This window comes from Sinocyclocheilus anshuiensis, unplaced genomic scaffold (assembly GCF_001515605.1).
Source record: "Sinocyclocheilus anshuiensis isolate Anshui unplaced genomic scaffold, SAMN03320099.WGS_v1.1 scaffold248, whole genome shotgun sequence".
In the NCBI taxonomy this organism is placed as follows: domain Eukaryota; kingdom Metazoa; phylum Chordata; class Actinopteri; order Cypriniformes; family Cyprinidae; genus Sinocyclocheilus; species Sinocyclocheilus anshuiensis.
The window spans coordinates 160,189-178,311 of NW_015555734.1; the positions used below are offsets into that span (position 1 = coordinate 160,189).

General features: G+C 40.4%; 1 protein-coding gene across 2 annotated transcripts in view; it reads right to left on the minus strand.

The window, feature by feature from the left end:
• The window catches only part of LOC107673014 (histone-lysine N-methyltransferase SETD2-like), a 26,192-nt gene extending 9,722 nt beyond the window's left edge, over positions 1-16,470 (minus strand). Inside the window, exons 1-17 of one of the 2 annotated variants that reach the window (XM_016466418.1) lie at positions 15,843-16,470; positions 13,550-13,672; positions 11,735-11,756; positions 9,125-11,602; positions 7,650-9,085; positions 7,361-7,492; positions 7,054-7,182; positions 6,846-6,969; positions 6,651-6,728; positions 6,069-6,166; positions 5,815-5,959; positions 5,081-5,215; positions 4,799-4,927; positions 3,395-4,558; positions 1,902-1,950; positions 1,552-1,810; positions 617-1,355 (exon numbers count right to left, since the gene is read on the minus strand). In XM_016466418.1, the coding sequence (XP_016321904.1) occupies positions 617-1,355; positions 1,552-1,810; positions 1,902-1,950; positions 3,395-4,558; positions 4,799-4,927; positions 5,081-5,215; positions 5,815-5,959; positions 6,069-6,166; positions 6,651-6,728; positions 6,846-6,969; positions 7,054-7,182; positions 7,361-7,492; positions 7,650-9,085; positions 9,125-11,602; positions 11,735-11,756; positions 13,550-13,578 (7,146 nt within the window). In that variant the 5' untranslated portion in view covers positions 13,579-13,672; positions 15,843-16,470. Of the gene's footprint in view, positions 1-616; positions 1,356-1,551; positions 1,811-1,901; positions 1,951-3,394; positions 4,559-4,798; positions 4,928-5,080; positions 5,216-5,814; positions 5,960-6,068; positions 6,167-6,650; positions 6,729-6,845; positions 6,970-7,053; positions 7,183-7,360; positions 7,493-7,649; positions 11,603-11,734; positions 11,757-13,549; positions 13,673-15,842 lie in introns of both variants that reach the window. The other variant, XM_016466417.1, reaches the window with a different exon arrangement.
• Between the last annotated feature and the right edge of the window lie 1,653 nt (positions 16,471-18,123).

Below are 18,123 nucleotides of genomic sequence, written 5' to 3' on the forward strand. Positions count from 1 at the left end.
AATAAGGTCAGAATGCTTTTTAAAAAAAAACACGTTTGAATGAATTATTCACAATGAGATCAATAACATGGATTTAGAAAGCAGATGGACTTTTGCAGAACTATTTTTCCAACCCAGAACTGCCATTTCTTTGGTGGAAACGCACTGTGATTCCAGATTGTACTGTTGTAGAAAATGTTTGAATTACGAATGCAAACACAGACTGGCAAACAATGATAAACTGATTATTTTCATATTATGGTTATAAACTGTTTAATGGCTTATATTAACATTCTATGCTATTTTGCCAAAAAAAAAAAAAACTACAAAAGAACTAAAATTCATCACTTTAAATGTTACGAATTAATTTAGGCATTACAACATGTATAAAAATGGATAGTCACTGTCATATTTACTTTTAACTGTAAATAGGGGAAATTGTGCATCCCTAGCTTTTTTGCATATAAAATGTTTAATTTGTAAATGTAAACAAGATTTTATGAAACTGCATTGCATCATATTTTGTATTTACGTATACCACTGTCAACATATCTGCACTCAAAAGCTTTTATCAGTTGACCGCTATGTGAGAATATAGTGAGAATGAGGACTGAAAGGAAAGTATTAAGTGTCCAACCTGTATGACAGGAGTGCTGGTTTGTGGGTAGCCTGCAGGAATGCTATAGATGGTCTGGCAGGGCTGGCCCTGATAGTAGATGGCAGTCTGAGGCTGTGCCGTGGTGGAGTATTGCTGGGTCGGTTGTGTCTGTACTGTGACCGCTTGCTGTGTGTTGGGGTCCCAGAGCGTTGTGTAGCCCTGCTGACCCTGGACCTGTGGGCTGGCTGTTTGCGCAGACACCGACAAGACAGCCACGCTCGGGTCCTGTGCTGGGACAGCAGGCTGGATAAACTGCTGAGTCTGTGTGCCAGAGGAAAGCTCCAGAGAGGCAGGGATATGTGACAAGCTGGAGGCAGGTCCGGCCTGGGTGGTGGTGGAAGAGGGTGAAGCTAGACTGAGATCTGATATGATGGGCTGTGTAGGTGTTTGTTCAAATGTACCAGGAGCTGGGGTGACACAAAGAGGCTCTACAGCAGGTGTGGGCAGGAGCACTTTTCCTGCATTGGGATTGGTGGGATCCACATAGGTCTGGATAGGGTATCCAGGCGGGTAGGCCATGAAGTTTGGACTGGAGGTGTAGGCCAGTGGGTTAAACGCAAGAGTCTGTAATTGCTGCTGCTGCTGTTGTTGTTGCTGTTGTTTCTGGGCCTCCCGCTGAGCCACTTCCTGCTCGAAGAGCTTTCGTCGTTCCTCAGTAGACAGCTTGTTACGAGACTCTTTGGTGTGGAGTTTCTTATTGCTGCTGGCCTGCTCATAACTACAGAAAATACAGTAACCACACTTTGAACATGTAAATCTATCATGTATTTTTGTTCAGAAATTAAAATAGGTTCATGTTGTTCCAAACACTTTCCCAAGTTTTCTATTAAACTTGTACGACTTTGGAACAACATGAGGGTGATTAAGTAACTACAGAATTGTATGTATTGATTTTATTGTGTCTTAAATCTTACCGGTCATCATTTCTGCGGCCCCTCTCATAAGCTGAAGGTGGCAGAGGGGAGGTGGAGCCTCGTCGCCTTTTTCTATCTGCACTGCGAAGAGTCGATCTCTCTCCATCCCTCTCACGGTCACGGTCCCAGTCTCGTTCACGCTCCCAATCTCTGTCCCGGTCTCGATCCCGATCACGCTCCTTCTCTCTTTCTCGCTCTCTCTCTCGACTGCTCGAAGGTGTGCGAGGGGTCATCAGGGCTTCTCGATCACGACTGCGATCTAAAACAAAGGATGGATCAGAGTATATAACAAAAAAGTATGAAATGTTTACAATTAAACTGGGTAGAAGTATGATGCGTTCTTGACCTACCACTTGGCTCTTTTTCAACCTGGCTCTTCTTTGGTATCCTGTAAACCTCCTGAGAGGGAAAAAAACTGCTTGTTTATTTGTTATCCAACATGATCTTTTCTTTAAATGCACAATTATTTATAAGAAGTGATGCACAGGAACAGTTAAGCCCAAAGTATACTTCGGTTTTTATGTGTATGCTTAGCATATGCGTAAAGCTAAATGCATAGCCTTTCAGATAAACATACATTAGAAAGTTTCACATGTGACCTGTTAATGCGGAAAAAAAAACATTTCCATTGCAGTTTTGCGAAATATTCCTTTTTCGAATTGACTGAAAAACCATCTCATGCGAGCGTAAAAATTTGTTTGCGATATATGGACGTTTTTGCTAAATTGATGCACTTCCATTAGGCATATTTTCAATTCGCAATTTCAATTTGCGCAATTTGAAGGGTAATGGAAACTAGTGGTTCAACTGTGATTTTATAAAGCTACGAGAATACTTGTTGTGCGCAAAGAGAATAAAAATAAAGACTTTATTCAACAATTTCTTCTTTTCCATGTCAGTCTTCGACATGCATTCACGACAGTACCACAACGCATACGTGTGCATTCGTCTGCTTGTAAAGAAGGTGCAGCGCATCCGGGTTCTACGTCAGAATGCCGGCTCCTGCGTCAGCAGCACCACCATGAAAATGCTAAATACTGAATCGGGAGTGAGGGTTTATATGAATGTATCGCTGAGGGGAACTGAATGTCTTCAGAAAAGTTTAGATGGTATTTTCTTTTTGTCTTGCCTACGTATAATGCATATTAAATTAGCTTTAATAAGTGTAGCACTGCTTTGTTTACAGCGGTAACCAATGAAACGCTGTATCGCTGCTGCTCCATATGTGTCACCTACCGTCAGAGTAAGTTTGAGTCTCATTCAGCCCATCTGGTGTTTTTGTTTCATGCAGATGTTTTATGTAGTATAGTTTCACAAGGCTAAAATCAGACCATTATGCTTTTTGCTTTAAATTGTGAAACTACAATCTAATTTAAATAAAACACTGCTCACGCAGCATCTTTGTTTGGATAGTGATTAAAATGCAGTGGTTCTTCAACTGTTTCATGCATTCGGATTCATGTAAAGGCACAGTCAGGGAAAAAAAAACCGTGATAAACCATAAAACCGCCACAATCCTATAAAAAAACCGTGCTACAGATTTTTGGTCAAACCGCCCAGCACTAGTTGAACCACTGATTTAAACGATGTTAAAAAAAGCTCTCAGATTTCATCAAAAATATCTTAATTTGTGTTCCAAAGATGAACGATGAATGAGTCTTACGGGTTTGAAATAAAATGAGGGTGAGTAACTAATGACAATTTTCATTTTGGGGTGAACTATCCCTTTAAACATGCTAACTATAGCAAGTAATGTGAGAACTATAGTACTATCAGTACTTGTACTTGGCCTACTAAAAAACGACACTGGTGCATTCCTGCTTTTAACAAATTATAGCCTTACCTTTAAGTCTTTCCAACTGTCCAGCAGCCGGGCGGCCATATCACTGATATCAGAAGCCCGAACTTGTGGCTCCTGACTGCGCTCACTTTCGACATCAGAAACACCTTCCTCCTCATCTTGAGAAGGCGTCCCCACTGCAGCGCCCTCTGCTGGAACAGCCACAATAGCCAGGGCCGATGCATCAGCAGAACCGGCGGCTACATCAGCCTCTGATGACACATTTTCAGTAGAAACAGCAGCAGATCCAGTTGGACTGGTTTCCACAGAGACAGATGGAGATTCTGTGGGTGTGCTCTCTATGGCAACAGCTGTGGATTCAGAGGAGACGCTCTCCATTATGGTTTCCGACGGTTGCGTGGGTGTGATTCCTGCAGTGCTGCAACTTGCATTCTCTTCGGAGCTGCATTGTTCAGAAGATGTGTTTTCCACCTGGGTCTCAGTTATGGGAGTTTCCACTTCAGCAACTACATCATTACTAATGTCTGCTGCAGATGTGGTGTCTGTGACTGAAGGGGCATCTTCAACTGCTGCTGACTCTGTCTGGGACTCTGATGGCTCCTCACTCTTGGTCTCTTCCACAATCTTCTCATCCTCCAGTTGCTCTTCAGGCTTAACGAGGGGTTTTTCTTCAGGTTCTTGTGTTTCAAGTGTCTCTCCCTCACCGCCAGTGGCCTCTGGTGTTGAATGTGTGACTTCTTCGGTTTCAGGGGGCTCCTGTTTTAATTCGGGCTCAAGCTCAGCTTGACTCTCAGAAGGCACTTCACTGTTTTCTACTTTTACCTCCCTTTCAATTGTGGCTTCCAACTGTGAAGGCTCATCCTCCATCTCTTCCTCTTCCTCATCTTCCTCTTCTTTCCCATCCGAAGCTTTACTAGCATCGGACAGGGCACTGTCCAGACTGTTCTCACTGATGATCTTCAACCTACGGTAGACTGCCCGCTTGGGAGTGTCTCCATCCAGCTCAGTAGCCAGCTTGGCTGGTGGACCATCAGGGGTGTTGAGGGGCGTTTGGGCACGTGAGGTGCTCTCACTGGAGTAGCCATCCTGTTCTGCTGGTTGGCTGAGTGGCCGGCTTTGAGCCCAGCGCTGGATAAACTGTAACACTCGGCTCTCCTCCAGCATGTTTTTTGTTGAGATGGGAAGCACTGCCAGAGCCTTCATTATCTAAGAATTTCACCCAAAAAAAAAAAAGTTTAGCTTTAGGAGACAGCACCCTACATTTTAGCTTAAAACTACATACAGCCTTATCATAATTAAGTTACATTTACTAAAATATCACTATGAATTTCTGGATTTTGCTTGAGGGAAATGGCAGAAATAGCTAGCAGCCCACTAACATGCTTGGTGATCTGCTCTTAAATTCCCCCCTAACTGTGTGTGTGTGTGTTTGTTTTGAACTCTTACCTCCAGCTGTAGTTTAATGTTGTTTACAGAATTGCTCTTAGCCTCAGAAAGTTCAACCATAAATATCCACAGCAGCGACAGGCCGTGGTGATCCAAAAACTGCTTCAGGCACAAGGGATTCTGGGTATTCTGCACAGACATGCAAAAAACTCAGTAAGACCAGTTTTCAGTCATTTTTAAATGCTTAACGCCAAACCACAAATATGCAGTAGTATGTCCTCTAGCACTGAAATGCTGTGCAATAAATCAAATTTATTTCAATGTGACGGTGTTGCAGTATACCTCGATGAGTTTAAGGCAGGTGAGTCGCTGCTCCATTGTCTCCACTCGCACCATGAGTCTGCAGAGCGAGATCACATCTTTCTCTCCACACAAGCCTTCTCCATTCTCCTGCAGAGCCTCCAGCTCCTCATCCAACTGCAGAACAATGTCAACCAGTTTAGATATCAGCAGCACCACAGGAGAAATATTTTGTTGATCTCGATCAAACTGTGACCATGGCAAAAGCTCACTTCTAATTTCAAGTCATTCAATTTCATGTATCAGGAGGATGTTTCTACATTTTGTTTACTTTCTTAGTGCAGGTCTGTGCCAGAGATGAAGAGTGCTAGTTCAAACAAGCCATAAAAACCTCAAAATGCAATTAGCTTGAATGCATGCAGAATATATTAGCTTTGTTATTTGTAGACTGGAACAAGCCCTGAAAGTCCCAGAGCAATTAACATGCAAGCAAGAACAAAGCTGACCCAATTCAGCCACAAGATTATTGCTTTGGTACTGCTGGCTTAAGATAACACTTTGCTACAATGGATTGAAAATCTGGCAGGCCATGTATTATTTGTGTCTAGTGTTAGCACATAATTGTTCAAACGCAAATGTTGACTAAATTAAACCACTGAAACATAATATCACAGTCATGGACTTGACATGTAAAACATTTCCCAGTCACTGCATGGATTTATTCTGCCTTTCTCTTGTAGCTGGATGAAACACAATAATCGGGCCCTCTTGCTCACCGTGGTAAGCGCACTGTCAGTGTCTTTCTTCCTTGAGCGTTCCCTCTGTTTCTTCCCACCTGCTGCTCGGACACTAACCCGAGTCTCTCCACCAATTAAACCACGACAGCTAGGAGCTCCACAGAAACACTTCTGGGCCTCTTTACTGGTGGACAAAGGAAGAAAGATGTGATATTATCATCAACATGTATGCTGAGTTTCATTTGAAGTAAAAAACAAGACTATACATGAAAGGAAACGACTGGATCTTTTACCCGTATCTTTGGAACTGATAATCAAAAGTGAGTTCTGTTCCAGCTGTCACAGCTTTGGTGGTGAAGAAGCCAACTCGGAGCTGGCCATTTACAGTCCACTGCAAAAGGGTGCGATGGATTAGAAATGCAAAACAAAGATTTTACATAGAAATCAAAGGCTCTAAGTTCCAGAAGCACCTATTCCTACATAGGCAAAAAAAAATGCATAGAGATGTGCAAACAGACACAGATCAGATGCATTAAGTTATAGAACAAAATGTGGCTAAATAACCTTTTACTGTATAAGTAGTTGACCACAGTAATCAACTATTTGTTTGCTAGACAGAAAGGTCTGCCTTTCTGACCCACTTTCCATGATAACATCACACTAACAATCACATTTACATTTTCTATTGACATCCTGCTTCTCATCCTGAAGTGGAGGTGGTGCTGTGCAGCAGTCTTTCTGAACAACATTCTGGAACTGGAAGAACTATGCAAGCATACTGTACAACAATCCAGCTCAAGCTCTTATGATAATGAGGAGGAGTAGGATTTGTGTGGGGGTACAGTGAAGTACAAAAATATATCATGTGCACTTACTTTCTGAGTTTCACAGTTGGGTTCACAGCTGTGATTCATGAAACGGGAGCAGTTTCCTTTCAAAGTAGCATCAATTATCTGCAGACATAATAGAGGCATATGCTCTTGTGTCTTTTTTTTTTTTAAACCTAACTTAATTCATCAAAGTCAGCAACACTTCAAATTCTCATTTCTGCACTAATTCCACAGACTCACCTCATTATTTTTCAAAGCCATGAAATAATAGTGAATGTTCTTGTTTCGCGCATACTCCTTCACCCGTGCCTTAAATTCCCGGTGATCCAAAACTTCTCCACAGTATTCTAAAACAAAGGTGTTCCTGCAAAAAAACAGGTGACTTAACATAAAAGACATAAAGAACATATGTAATAAGCACTTGTTAGCTGAAGCAAATAGTACTTACGGCTGTAGGTCTTTGGCTGCTCGTAAGCCCCAGCCTTTGCTCTCAGTCAAAATTACCTCAAAGTATGCATGCTGCTTCATTTGAAATCGCCTATTGGAGCAGTATGCTCCATTCAAACACCGGGAAGAGCTTGAAAGAACAAGAAAAAGAAAAGAAAAATTTTGCCCTCAATGTTTTTACTGCAAATTGCTGTAATCTGCCAGTACTATAAACTCAGCAAGTAACGTAAACATGATAACTATAGTCTCTCACTACAGATTCTCTCTGCTATAAAGAAAATACTATGATGTAGTAGCAGGATATTTACCACTCAATCATCAGCAAGCGATTGAGGCAATCCTCCCCACATGCCATCATTCCCCGGGAGCGCTCTTCCCTTGAGAGGATAGCACACTCACACTGCATTCGCTTGATGTCTCGATGAGACTTATTCTTCTTGCTGTAAGGACAGAGAACAGATTTTATGGGCTTTATGAAAGATCAAATGAAATGAACAAATGAATATTTAGAAATAAGTTAATTCAAAAAGCAGAGCGTGGCACTGCCAATGCAAAAGAACATGAATTCAATTGCCAGGGATAAAAATATATACTTACCGTTCTGTCAGATACACATTTTCTTCGATGAGGTCGAAGTAGTATGGCATTTTTTTCTGCTTTGCCTTTTCCCTCCACACAGCTGGATCCTGGAACTCTTTCAGACTGAGCAGTGGGCGCTCCACCTCTTGAATTTGGTGGAAAGATTCCTTACTATCTTTCACAACCCTTGAGCTCTCATCCAAACACTCCTTTTTACTGGTCAGACCGGCCTCTGCCTCATTATCCGACTCAGATTCAAACTCAGGACGTCTCTTCTTAGGAGGACCCCTTCCTCGATGAGGCTTTTTGTTGTCTTCTCTAGGAGCTTCCGAGGTGTTCTGACTTTCTGTGGTGAAGCTGCAATTGCTACTTATCTCATGGGCTTGAACAAATGGGGATGATCCTGGAAGATCAGCAGACAGGATAGATCCTTGTTTGATCCCTACTAGCCTGTCATCATCATGATCATTGGTCAAAGAGTCTGGATGGATCTGGTTAACTGAATCATGATACTGAAAAGGCACATGTGTGTTGACTGGTCTGTTGGTTTCAGAGATGGCAGGCTGAGCCAATGGACCTGGTCTGTGACCACTATCAAACAGAGCAATTCCTGGTTGAGGCAGGTGTTCAGTGCCATGACTGCTGTCCGGTTGCTGAAATGTGCTGCTGGGCTGTTCTGACTGGTTAAAGTCCCAGGCTAAGCCATAACCCTTCCCACTGTTGAAGTCAGTGGAGTCCCCATAGTGCTGCTTTCCTCCTTTCCTTCCATTCCAGCTATCTGGTCTATCATGGTATTGATGGTGATCCGATTCAGGTCGCATGCAAGTCTTTTCAAAACTCAGAAGTGATGCTTGGTTTATCTGGACGCTATTTGGACTTTCTTGGGCACCCCGGTTCTTGTCCACAAGAGCACTGGTAGCCTCCGAATGGCTGGTGCTGTCAACCATGTTACTCTGCGATTGGTAGGAGACACATTTAATATCTGGACTTGGCATTGCAGCTTGTGCACTGGCATTAAAAAGTGCTGATGATTCCTCAAGCTTTGACTGATTGTTAAAGCCACAACCAAATTCCCTATTAATGCTTTCATGTGAATCAGTCTGTTGCTGTCTAGAAAACACTGAGTCATTCAAGTCATTCGTCTCAAGAGCAATGGTTGAATTTTTTGGCACAACCACCACAGAGTGCAGCCGCTTTAAGGAAACACGCCCATCATCTGAATCTGAGTCCGATTCTTCACTCTCACTGTCCTCACTGTGGCATTTACCATCATGGTTTAAGGAATCAGGGTTTCGAGTTTCAGGCTTTAGTATGTCTACATTGATTTTCTCTTTACTGCCAGAACTGCAATTAAGGGGAAGATCACTAACAACAGGGGCACTTGTTGATTGAGGAACTTCAACAGTCTGATTTATAAATTCACCATGAGTACGTTGGGTTGCAAGGTCAGATGCACAAGGACTTACTTTTTGATGAGATTCAGCTGAGGATGTGTCTCGTATTTGTCCTTCTACAGATTTTTCAGATGGTACTTCAGAGCCCGGTTTCTGTGTGCAAGATTCATCAGGGGTAGTATCATTGTTGAACTCTATTCTTTTTGCCGAAATGACCTTTTCCACATCTGGATTCACTATTTTCATAGGGCTTTGATTTTCTGAAGTGCCTTGACCAACAATATCCCATCGGGATTTTTTAGCACTACCATCCTTTTTCAAAATCCCACTAATGGGTTGTTCAGGATTCACATAATGCTGCTCAGAATCTTTTTCACAGAGTTGAGCACTCTGTGTGATGGGCATACTGGCTTTACTAATGGTTAGTGATAGCCCATCTAATTTAGTGTTTGATTTCAAGCATCCTCCAGGTGGTAATTCTTTCACAGAAAGAGGGTTTGCCAGTGATCCTACTGAATCCTGATCGGGAGTGTGGCCTACACAAAATGAGTCAGTCAGTCCTTCTGCCAGAGCTTTACTTTGGATTGGAATCTCATTTTTCATTCCAGGTTTATCAGTGGAACTTCTAACTTCAAGACTTCTACTTGTCATGGATTCCTTCAATCTATCAGTTGTCTTGTGACTCTCAGGAACATTTGTGCACTTTCCCTCTTGGTTTGGAGGTTGATGCTCAGTTTGTTGATTTGTTTTGAACAAATTCACTTTGTGCGTAGCTTCATGCATCTGTTGAGAAGTGCATTTAAATTTAGGCGGAGAAGAGTTGTCATCAATTTTGCTGCATTCCTTCGGAGGAGTAACTGGGCTGGGGTCTAACTGTGACTGCTTTGTGTTATTACTTAACCTGTCTTTTGATTGTCTCTCTGTTCCAGTAACATTATTTAAAGTCTTGTGATCTGCTGAATCAGTTTTTTTGGAAGATGAAGTCCCAGACACAGATGACCTGTCTGATCCTTGTAACTGACGTTTTTTTCTGTGCTCCTCATCAGAGTCAGAGCTGTTTTTATGGACCTTTTTCTCAGATGTTCGGGATGAGGTAGAATGTGAGGTTTTAGCATTAATCTCAGATTTAGAGTGGGCACTGGAGTTCCTGTGAACTGCTTCTGCTTCAGGAGAGCGCTTTCTATTGGATTCAGAGTCACCAGCTTTTAAATGAGATCGCTCTGATTTTGAATGCTGTGTTCTTTTGTCTGACTCAGATGATCGAGAACAATCTGTGGGTTTTGAGTCCCTGTGGGATCTGGAGTGAGTGGATGATTTTGAGTCTTTTTGCGAGCTAGAGTAAGTGGAGGATCGACTTGAGTCACTACCTCGAGTCCTTGTCCGCCGGTGGTCATCCTCCGAGTCAGAACTGTCACGAGACCTGCCATCGGTTCGTGAACGTGAGCTTCTCCTTTCACGATGAGGAGAACTTCTATGAAACCTCCGCTCAGAATCATGGTAATGTGACCTATCTGACCTTGATGGTCTCTCACTCCTGGACCTTTCAGACCTGGAATATGAACTAGTTCGACAGCCTCGAGATCTAGACCGTGACCGACTTTTGGTCCTTCTTCTGTCTCTGTCAGAACGAGAAGATCTTGATGATGTGTGCCTGGAGTCACGCTCAGATTTTGAACGACTCAACTCCTTTTCATCTTCTTTCCTATCTGGCCTGGATTTTTCTAACTCCTTAGTTTTGGAATTAGAGGATCTTTTCACTTCGTTACTCTGGCATTCAGAGTCCATTTTATTTCTGCGGTCACTAGACTTCTGGCTAGATGATGTTCGGATTGAATCCCCATCAGACTCCGAACCTGGAAGTGTGCTATCTGATCGAGGCTGGGATTTTCTGTTTTCCTCATGTTCAGAAATAATGGAAGAATCCATATCTCCCTTCCCAATATGGGAAGAAACAGGACCTTTAAGGCATGAGTCTAATTTCTCCTGAGGGTTTTCCTCTGTGATAACTTTTTCAGAGGAACTATCGATGACAGAGTTCTTGTGACACTGTTGCAATGAGGTTTCAGTTTCAACCTTAGCTGAAGAACTAATTTTGTCTGACTCAGATGGGACTACTGGCTCCGAAATCTCTGCTGAGGCAGTGCTGACAATGGAGTTATCCTCAACAATAGTAACGCTGAGAATCTGTTTCTTAAAATGCATCTTTCCAAGAACATGTTTTGATTTAAGAGGGAAGGATACTGGGGTGGGTGCTGTCTGGGTCTCCCCAACTGCTGTAGTATTTGTATCCACATTTTTGGATTCATCACTCTGTCCTGCTAGATCTGGAGTAGGTACAGGTCCAGCTTGCAGTGCAGAAGAATGTTCACTTGCAGATTTCTCCGGGCTTGCTGGGGCTAGAAATACATTTTGACGTGGTTTCTTTGTCTGTGTGAAGCTGAAGGAGACCTTTTGTCGACCCTGTTCCTCAAGGTTTACCTTCGCCTTCGTTCTTTTAGGCAGAAGATGGTTTGTCAATACGACCCTAGGTGCAAGGCCTTTGAATATGACTTGCTTCGGGATGTTTTCAACCTTAATCTAGTAATATAAAAAAATATATAATAAAATTAGTATTTTATGATTTTATGTGTATGTACATAACATGTTTCATGTTGTTTATGTACATTTAACTGAAACAAAAATTGCAAGATATATGAATTATACACCTACCAAACAATCTTTCACATCTTCCCTGTTGTCATAAAAGAATAGCATGAAAAGAAAAAAGCAGAACATTAGTCTAGTGAATTTAAAATCTCATTACAAGGAAAATTAAAAACCTGCTGTGAAAATAACACCACTCTTTCATCCAATAGCTAAGGACTAATAGTTAAAAAAAGTCTATGAAACACAATATAGTCCTAGTTCAAATTTACTTCCTAGTTTTGAAGTCACTTCATATAATAAACAATTGACACTTTCAACAACAAATAAGCAGACTATTTGCTAGTTCTCATAAAACCTAAATGAAGCTACCAAGCAATAACTAGGTTACATGTTCCTCTGAGACTCCTTTTCTTCATCTAACCTTAATGGAGTTACCCTACAATGATAGTAGTAAAATTGGAAGGGGTTTCTTATGCCATTCATATCTGTCAGATAGACAATATTTTAATCTACTATGACCCTATTTAATATTTTTTAGTCATGGCACCATCAAGAATGAAGTATATAATAGAAGTTTGATGTCACCCACTTTAGCCATTCTAAAGCAACAATGATATATCTAAAATTATATCCCTAATGACACTCACTAGTAGCATAAAATAAACTCAAATAGCAAGCATGTGAAATCACATTTCTTGCAAAGGCTCAAATACTGAACACTGCATAAAACGCAAGAGCTGCATTGTTTGTTAAAATAAAACGCATTTCATTCATACTGGACACCAGAGGGCACCCTCGTGCAGAAACTCCACATGAGTATCACAGAAGGAAAAGGACTCAGGAAATCCCTATTATGGACAAAGGCATTGCTATCACTGTAACTGAGTAAACAGAAGATATAAACGTTTTGAATGATAAAACAGACAATAAACACTCGACTGCGACAATGTAGTTATGTGTTATTCAAGCCATTTTTTGGTATTTTTGGTATTATGGTATATTTATAATCCATTGCTAATCGACATAGCCTTTTTACTAGAGCCCGACCGATATGGGTTTTTTGGGGCCGATACCGATATTAGAGAGTAAAAAAAAAGGCCGATACCGATATATACCTGTTGCCATCAGAGCAAGTGTAATTGCTGCATTCACGTGCTCCTCGGATGCTCTCATTTCACGAGTTGTGCCTTTAAGTCGGAATGTTAAAACAACATGGACACTCGCGTTACTACAAAGATGTGTTGGATTTTTATTATTAGAGCTTTCCGACTTGCGTTCGTGAATTTTCACAGTCGGGAAATTATTTTTCACATGCGGTGCGTCGGTGATCCTTACGTCCATTTCGGAGAACCAGATCACAAATATTTAAATCGATCGCTCAAGCATTGGTGGCACTGAAATGAGGCACAAAAATCTGCATTCTGATTCGGTTCTAGTACATACCAGTTACATAGGTATATGGCACCGGGTTTCGGTACCCAACCCTAAGCTGCAGAGTGCAAGGTGAAATGCAAAAGGCTTTTAAGTCTACATATAATATATGCAAGCACTCGGTTTATCTAAAATCCCTCAATAGTGCAAAACCAAATTTAGCCCGGAACTGGAGAAGCAGGATTAGTATTGCAGGGAAGTGTGGCTTAACATTCTTGCATACTGTCCGTTGACATAAGGAGCTAAAGATATATTGGTCCATGACAAATTGGACATTGAATTCAAGTTATGTTCACTGAAGCTCAATTGAAGAACACTACTGCAAAGAAGACTACTGTTCCAACAACAGCCAAAAGTGAAAGTTGTTTAAATTAACATTCTACTGGCAGTTTAAGCAAATGCTATATAGCACCCTATTCCACTCAACAGCCATACTTGAGAGAGTACCTGAGCTCTTGATTCAACAGAGCATCCATTTTGAGGCAGAGCTGATGCTGAGCAGCTTGAAGGAAGCTGCAACACTGGGGCAAACCAACTCAGAGTAGTATGCTCTCTGATACGATGTCACACCTATGGGGAAGAGACAGCATAACTGCATTCAGGCATTGAAGATTCCATGATACAAATATATTTGTCCACTTTATTTGTACATATTTGTCTATAGATGAAGACTTCAGGTGTTTCATTGCTAAAAGGTAAACATTTTGTAGAACTCCACAGCTACACCACTGGAAGTGCTTTAATTCTTATAAGAAGGTTACTGTGTTTTTGCTGTCTAGGCCAGTGGCTCTCAACCAGTGGGTCACAAAAACAGGTCACAAGTCTGTTTTGATCTGGTGGAGAACAATGTTAAATTTGCAGTGAAACAGAAGTAGTTATAAATCTTTTTCTCCTCCTATATTGCAACAACTGAATATAAAAAAAATAAAGGGGGGGAACTTGGTTCCATACATTGATTGTTGATTGGATTTTGCACTGAAAAATGGAGGCAGATGAATGCAAGCTTGCAGGGGTGGGTTTAAGTGCTCTAAATGATTGGAGAAGTCCTGCATATGCTACCAGAGAAATGTCTGTCATTTTCACCAAAACATCCAGTTATGACATTTTAATCAAAATTGCGAAGTAAAAAAAAAATTAAAATGAATGGATGGATGAATTGTTTACAATAAGATCTATAATATGCATTTAGAAAATAGTGAATCTTCATGCTGACTTTCAGATGAAACTATGTAACTGTGCATTATGGAGGCTATAAAAGAAATAGGCTTATTAACATTTTAAAAGGGAAACTCTTCATTTTGCTTATGATGTCAAATCAAACTTTACAGTATTCTGCTGTAAATTCATCCGTCATTTGAATATTAATATGACTAATAGCAATACAATATTTGGCCTGGTATTTGTCCCATATTTCAGGCTGGTAAATTGTGTAATTTATGCATTTACAAAATGATATTCAGCTCACTTATATTAATCATTTTGCATTTTACTTGACTTATGCAGTTAAAGATGATATTCATTCATTTCAATGTTTGATTTTTCAAAACACTTTGTTTTTTAAGATTTAAAATATTTTGCTAATAATAATAATAATAACAATAAGGCTTACATTTGCTGCTTTTCAAAACGAGAATTTTGTTGAAATGGTCATCTGTAACATTAGGCTTGCAGCAGCACATAGAAGTAAAGTGGAGGGAAGAGCACTTATCTGCCTCAGCAGGACAAACAGCCTTTTGTCTCAAGTGTGAAAGGTAAACTGCGTGCCCTGGACACATAATATCAGTAAGCACGCTTGGTGATCTGACATAAAAGAGTAACACATCATTGTCTAGTCTATTATGTCTTAATAGTAAAAGCTTGATAGTTGATCTTATAATAAAACGATGTTTAAGATCGATTTGTTTCGGCAAAGTGGATGAAAAATGTTTGAACACTGCAGATGGGCTAACGTTATCTCGCGCATGTGGGTGACATTTACATAGTAGTATTACAATACATAGCAGTATTTTGTCTACAGTTGTCTCGGTTCTGTTATTGCCGTGGATGACAATAACAACACAACGTCAACAACTCAACTCAGGTTCTCTAGCAGCACGGCCTTCGGTTCGTCACCAGTACCTCCAGCACTGACTGCTTGGTTCATAATGGCAACGCGCAGATCCTCTGACCCTGAAAAGCGGGCAGCTGAAAAATGTACCTTGTGGATTTGAGGCCTACATGGAGGCCTCGTTGCATCTGATTTCACTTGTTTTCCAGAAAATATAACAAGATAAACATTGACATTACAGTACTCCCTAAAATATTTTAGACATCCTGTGATTTTCTAACAACAAATAATATCAAAAAAAAAATTATTTAAAGGACATTTATTTCTATTTACTGATCGGTCCCTGCTTGTAGTAGTTCCCTTTGGCTAACTGCAAAGTCAACTGTCGCTCTGGTCACCTTTTGAGACGTCTATGATAGGTTATTTTTTATGTCCTAACCTATTTGTTGAGCGTAACTTATCTACGATATATTTTTCTCTAAAAATCTTATTTCACGGTTTGAGTTGTGGTTTATGCTCGGAAACCATAAAAACGAGTCACCGTAAACGGTGGGTTAGCAAGTTAGCTCAATGGCTAATAGCTCAAACTAGGTAGCTCAATGGCTAACTGGTTCAAATCTGTAGTGCATGTAGGTTCGCATTAGGTATGTTTTGTGTGCCAAAGCAAACGCATAGCAGCTATAAAGTACTCACTTCTTATACTTCTCCAGTTCGGTTAAGCAATCCATCTTGTAGGACAATGATGGCAACCTCTTTCACTTGATTTTTCCTAAACATCCAGCAGAACAGACGTCAAATCCACACGGGGCAACAAACTGCTCTCGAAAACACAATTCACCTGGTGCTAGATAGCAATAGCATACAGCTAGATCCAAATGTTTGCATTTAATGCTCGGTCCACGGTGATCAAATAAATACTCATTAGATGACTCCTCTGTACTGTTTAATCAGTACGAAGCAGGCTGTGGAAGGCACCATCCTTTTTGGTTCACGGTGTAGTAGGGCTGCCTCAGATGATCTGGTGGAGTCGATATGCGATGCACCGGTTGCGGCTCCTCCTCTCTCTCTGTGAGCCACAGCTCATGCCGTGAAGGAGGAGGTCGACATGCATGCGCTGCTGTCCAGACGGACTGATGACGATCCGACCGTTTTCGGGTTCTTGTTAAGTTAAGAAATCTTCCATTACAACGGAACGCGGAATAAGATTGTTTAATGCAAAAGGTAACGTACGACGGAGGCAGCTAAAAGCTATTTTGTAAGGCATTTGTTCAGACAACACATGGAAACCTGATGGGCCTTCAGTGGTGTGTGGGATCCCCACCATGAAATCAATTCAGCGAACGCAACTAATCGGGATAAACTGGAAACGTGAAATCCGGAGGAATTAGTAAAAAAGTTAGTTTGCGTATGGCAAGCCGTTTTACCATTTATTTCCAAAAGACTAACTAGTATCTATTTTAATGTTGCTAGTCCTAGAAGTAATCCAATAGTGTATCTGTTCATTTCACCAGAAACTATTCATGACTCATGAGATATTTATCACTTTGGTACTAGTCACTTTCCACATAGTGACAAATTACTTTTCAGTTTTGATTGTAACAAATGCGGGGTTTTTTTGCCATTGAATTCAACGTTACTTATACTGGTTCCACTTTACTATAAGCTATTTTTAGGTACTACCAGCACTTATCTCATTGTAACAGTTAAATAGTTTAGTTAATAATTCAAATGTAGTTTTGAATATCTGTTCCATACCGACTAGTGGCAAAGGAATATTAGTTTCTAATGAATACAGTGAAAAGTTGAACAGGTACCAGTTGCTATTGTATTACTTACTACTAGTAATTTAAAAATAAGTGCTAGTAACGTAAAATACTAAACCCAGTACAATTAAAATACTAGTTAGTTTTAAGAAATAATGTTAAACAGCTTGTGGTTTATATGGAGATGAGAAGTGTGTATCATGACCTGTTATGCTTTGGATGACTTTTCTCTGAATAATAGTAATTATAATTATTTGTATTATTATTATTATTAACAGATATTTCTCAATCTGTTGTATTCAGCAGTATCTTAATAAAATATAGATTTCATTAATAGATAGATTTAATTTATATACTACTGATATGTGTGTAGTTTTATGAAAAGCCCTTTCAGTGATTTTGGTATTAACAATTAAACCGGTATGGTTTTTCATTGCTCATATATGAAGTATTTTAAAAGACGTTCCGCATCAATAAATTGACAAATGCTTTGCATAGTGATGCCATAGAGACCACTGATATATAGATAATGTTTAACTAAATGTCTTAATTGCATAATAGCAGGTGTGTTTGTTGTTTTCTGTGGTAGACAATGCAGTCAATTTGTTTAGTTACTAATCATATACTTGAAGGCAGGTATTCTAACACAGAATTACTAACAGTGATCTGAAGCCACAGTTATGGTCATTGGCTTTTCTAATAAAAACATGTCTTAAATATTTTAATGGTCTGCACTTTGTCTCTTCTGTGGTCTGTTCATTTCACAACGTGGTTAACTTACAACAGTGTGTGTTGTGAGAGTAAGCCGTTAGGTAAACAAAACAAAAACTAATGATTTACTTAGCAACTTTCTTACCAGTTTCAGCTGAACTGAAACTTGTTAAACTGTGGCTTGTTAAAAATATTAAAAAACAATAGCATGGTTATTATTTTGTTGTTTGGTGTTGATGCAGAAGTATTTGAGCCTTGCTGATCAGGATATGATTTGTCTGTTATTGCTCAACTTTACATCACTCTTCAGTCAGTAAGTCCTGGCTCTCAGCTTAATGAGGACATTTTTGATGAGTTTCCAGTGGCAAACATCCTGACAGTTCCAGGTTGTGCCCCCCTAGTGGATAGAGCCCTCCACAAAACTGTTAACACCCACTGAGCCCAGTGCAGGCCTCTTCCTCTCTTCAAAAGACCCACTTCTGCAGGTCTGATGTGGTGTT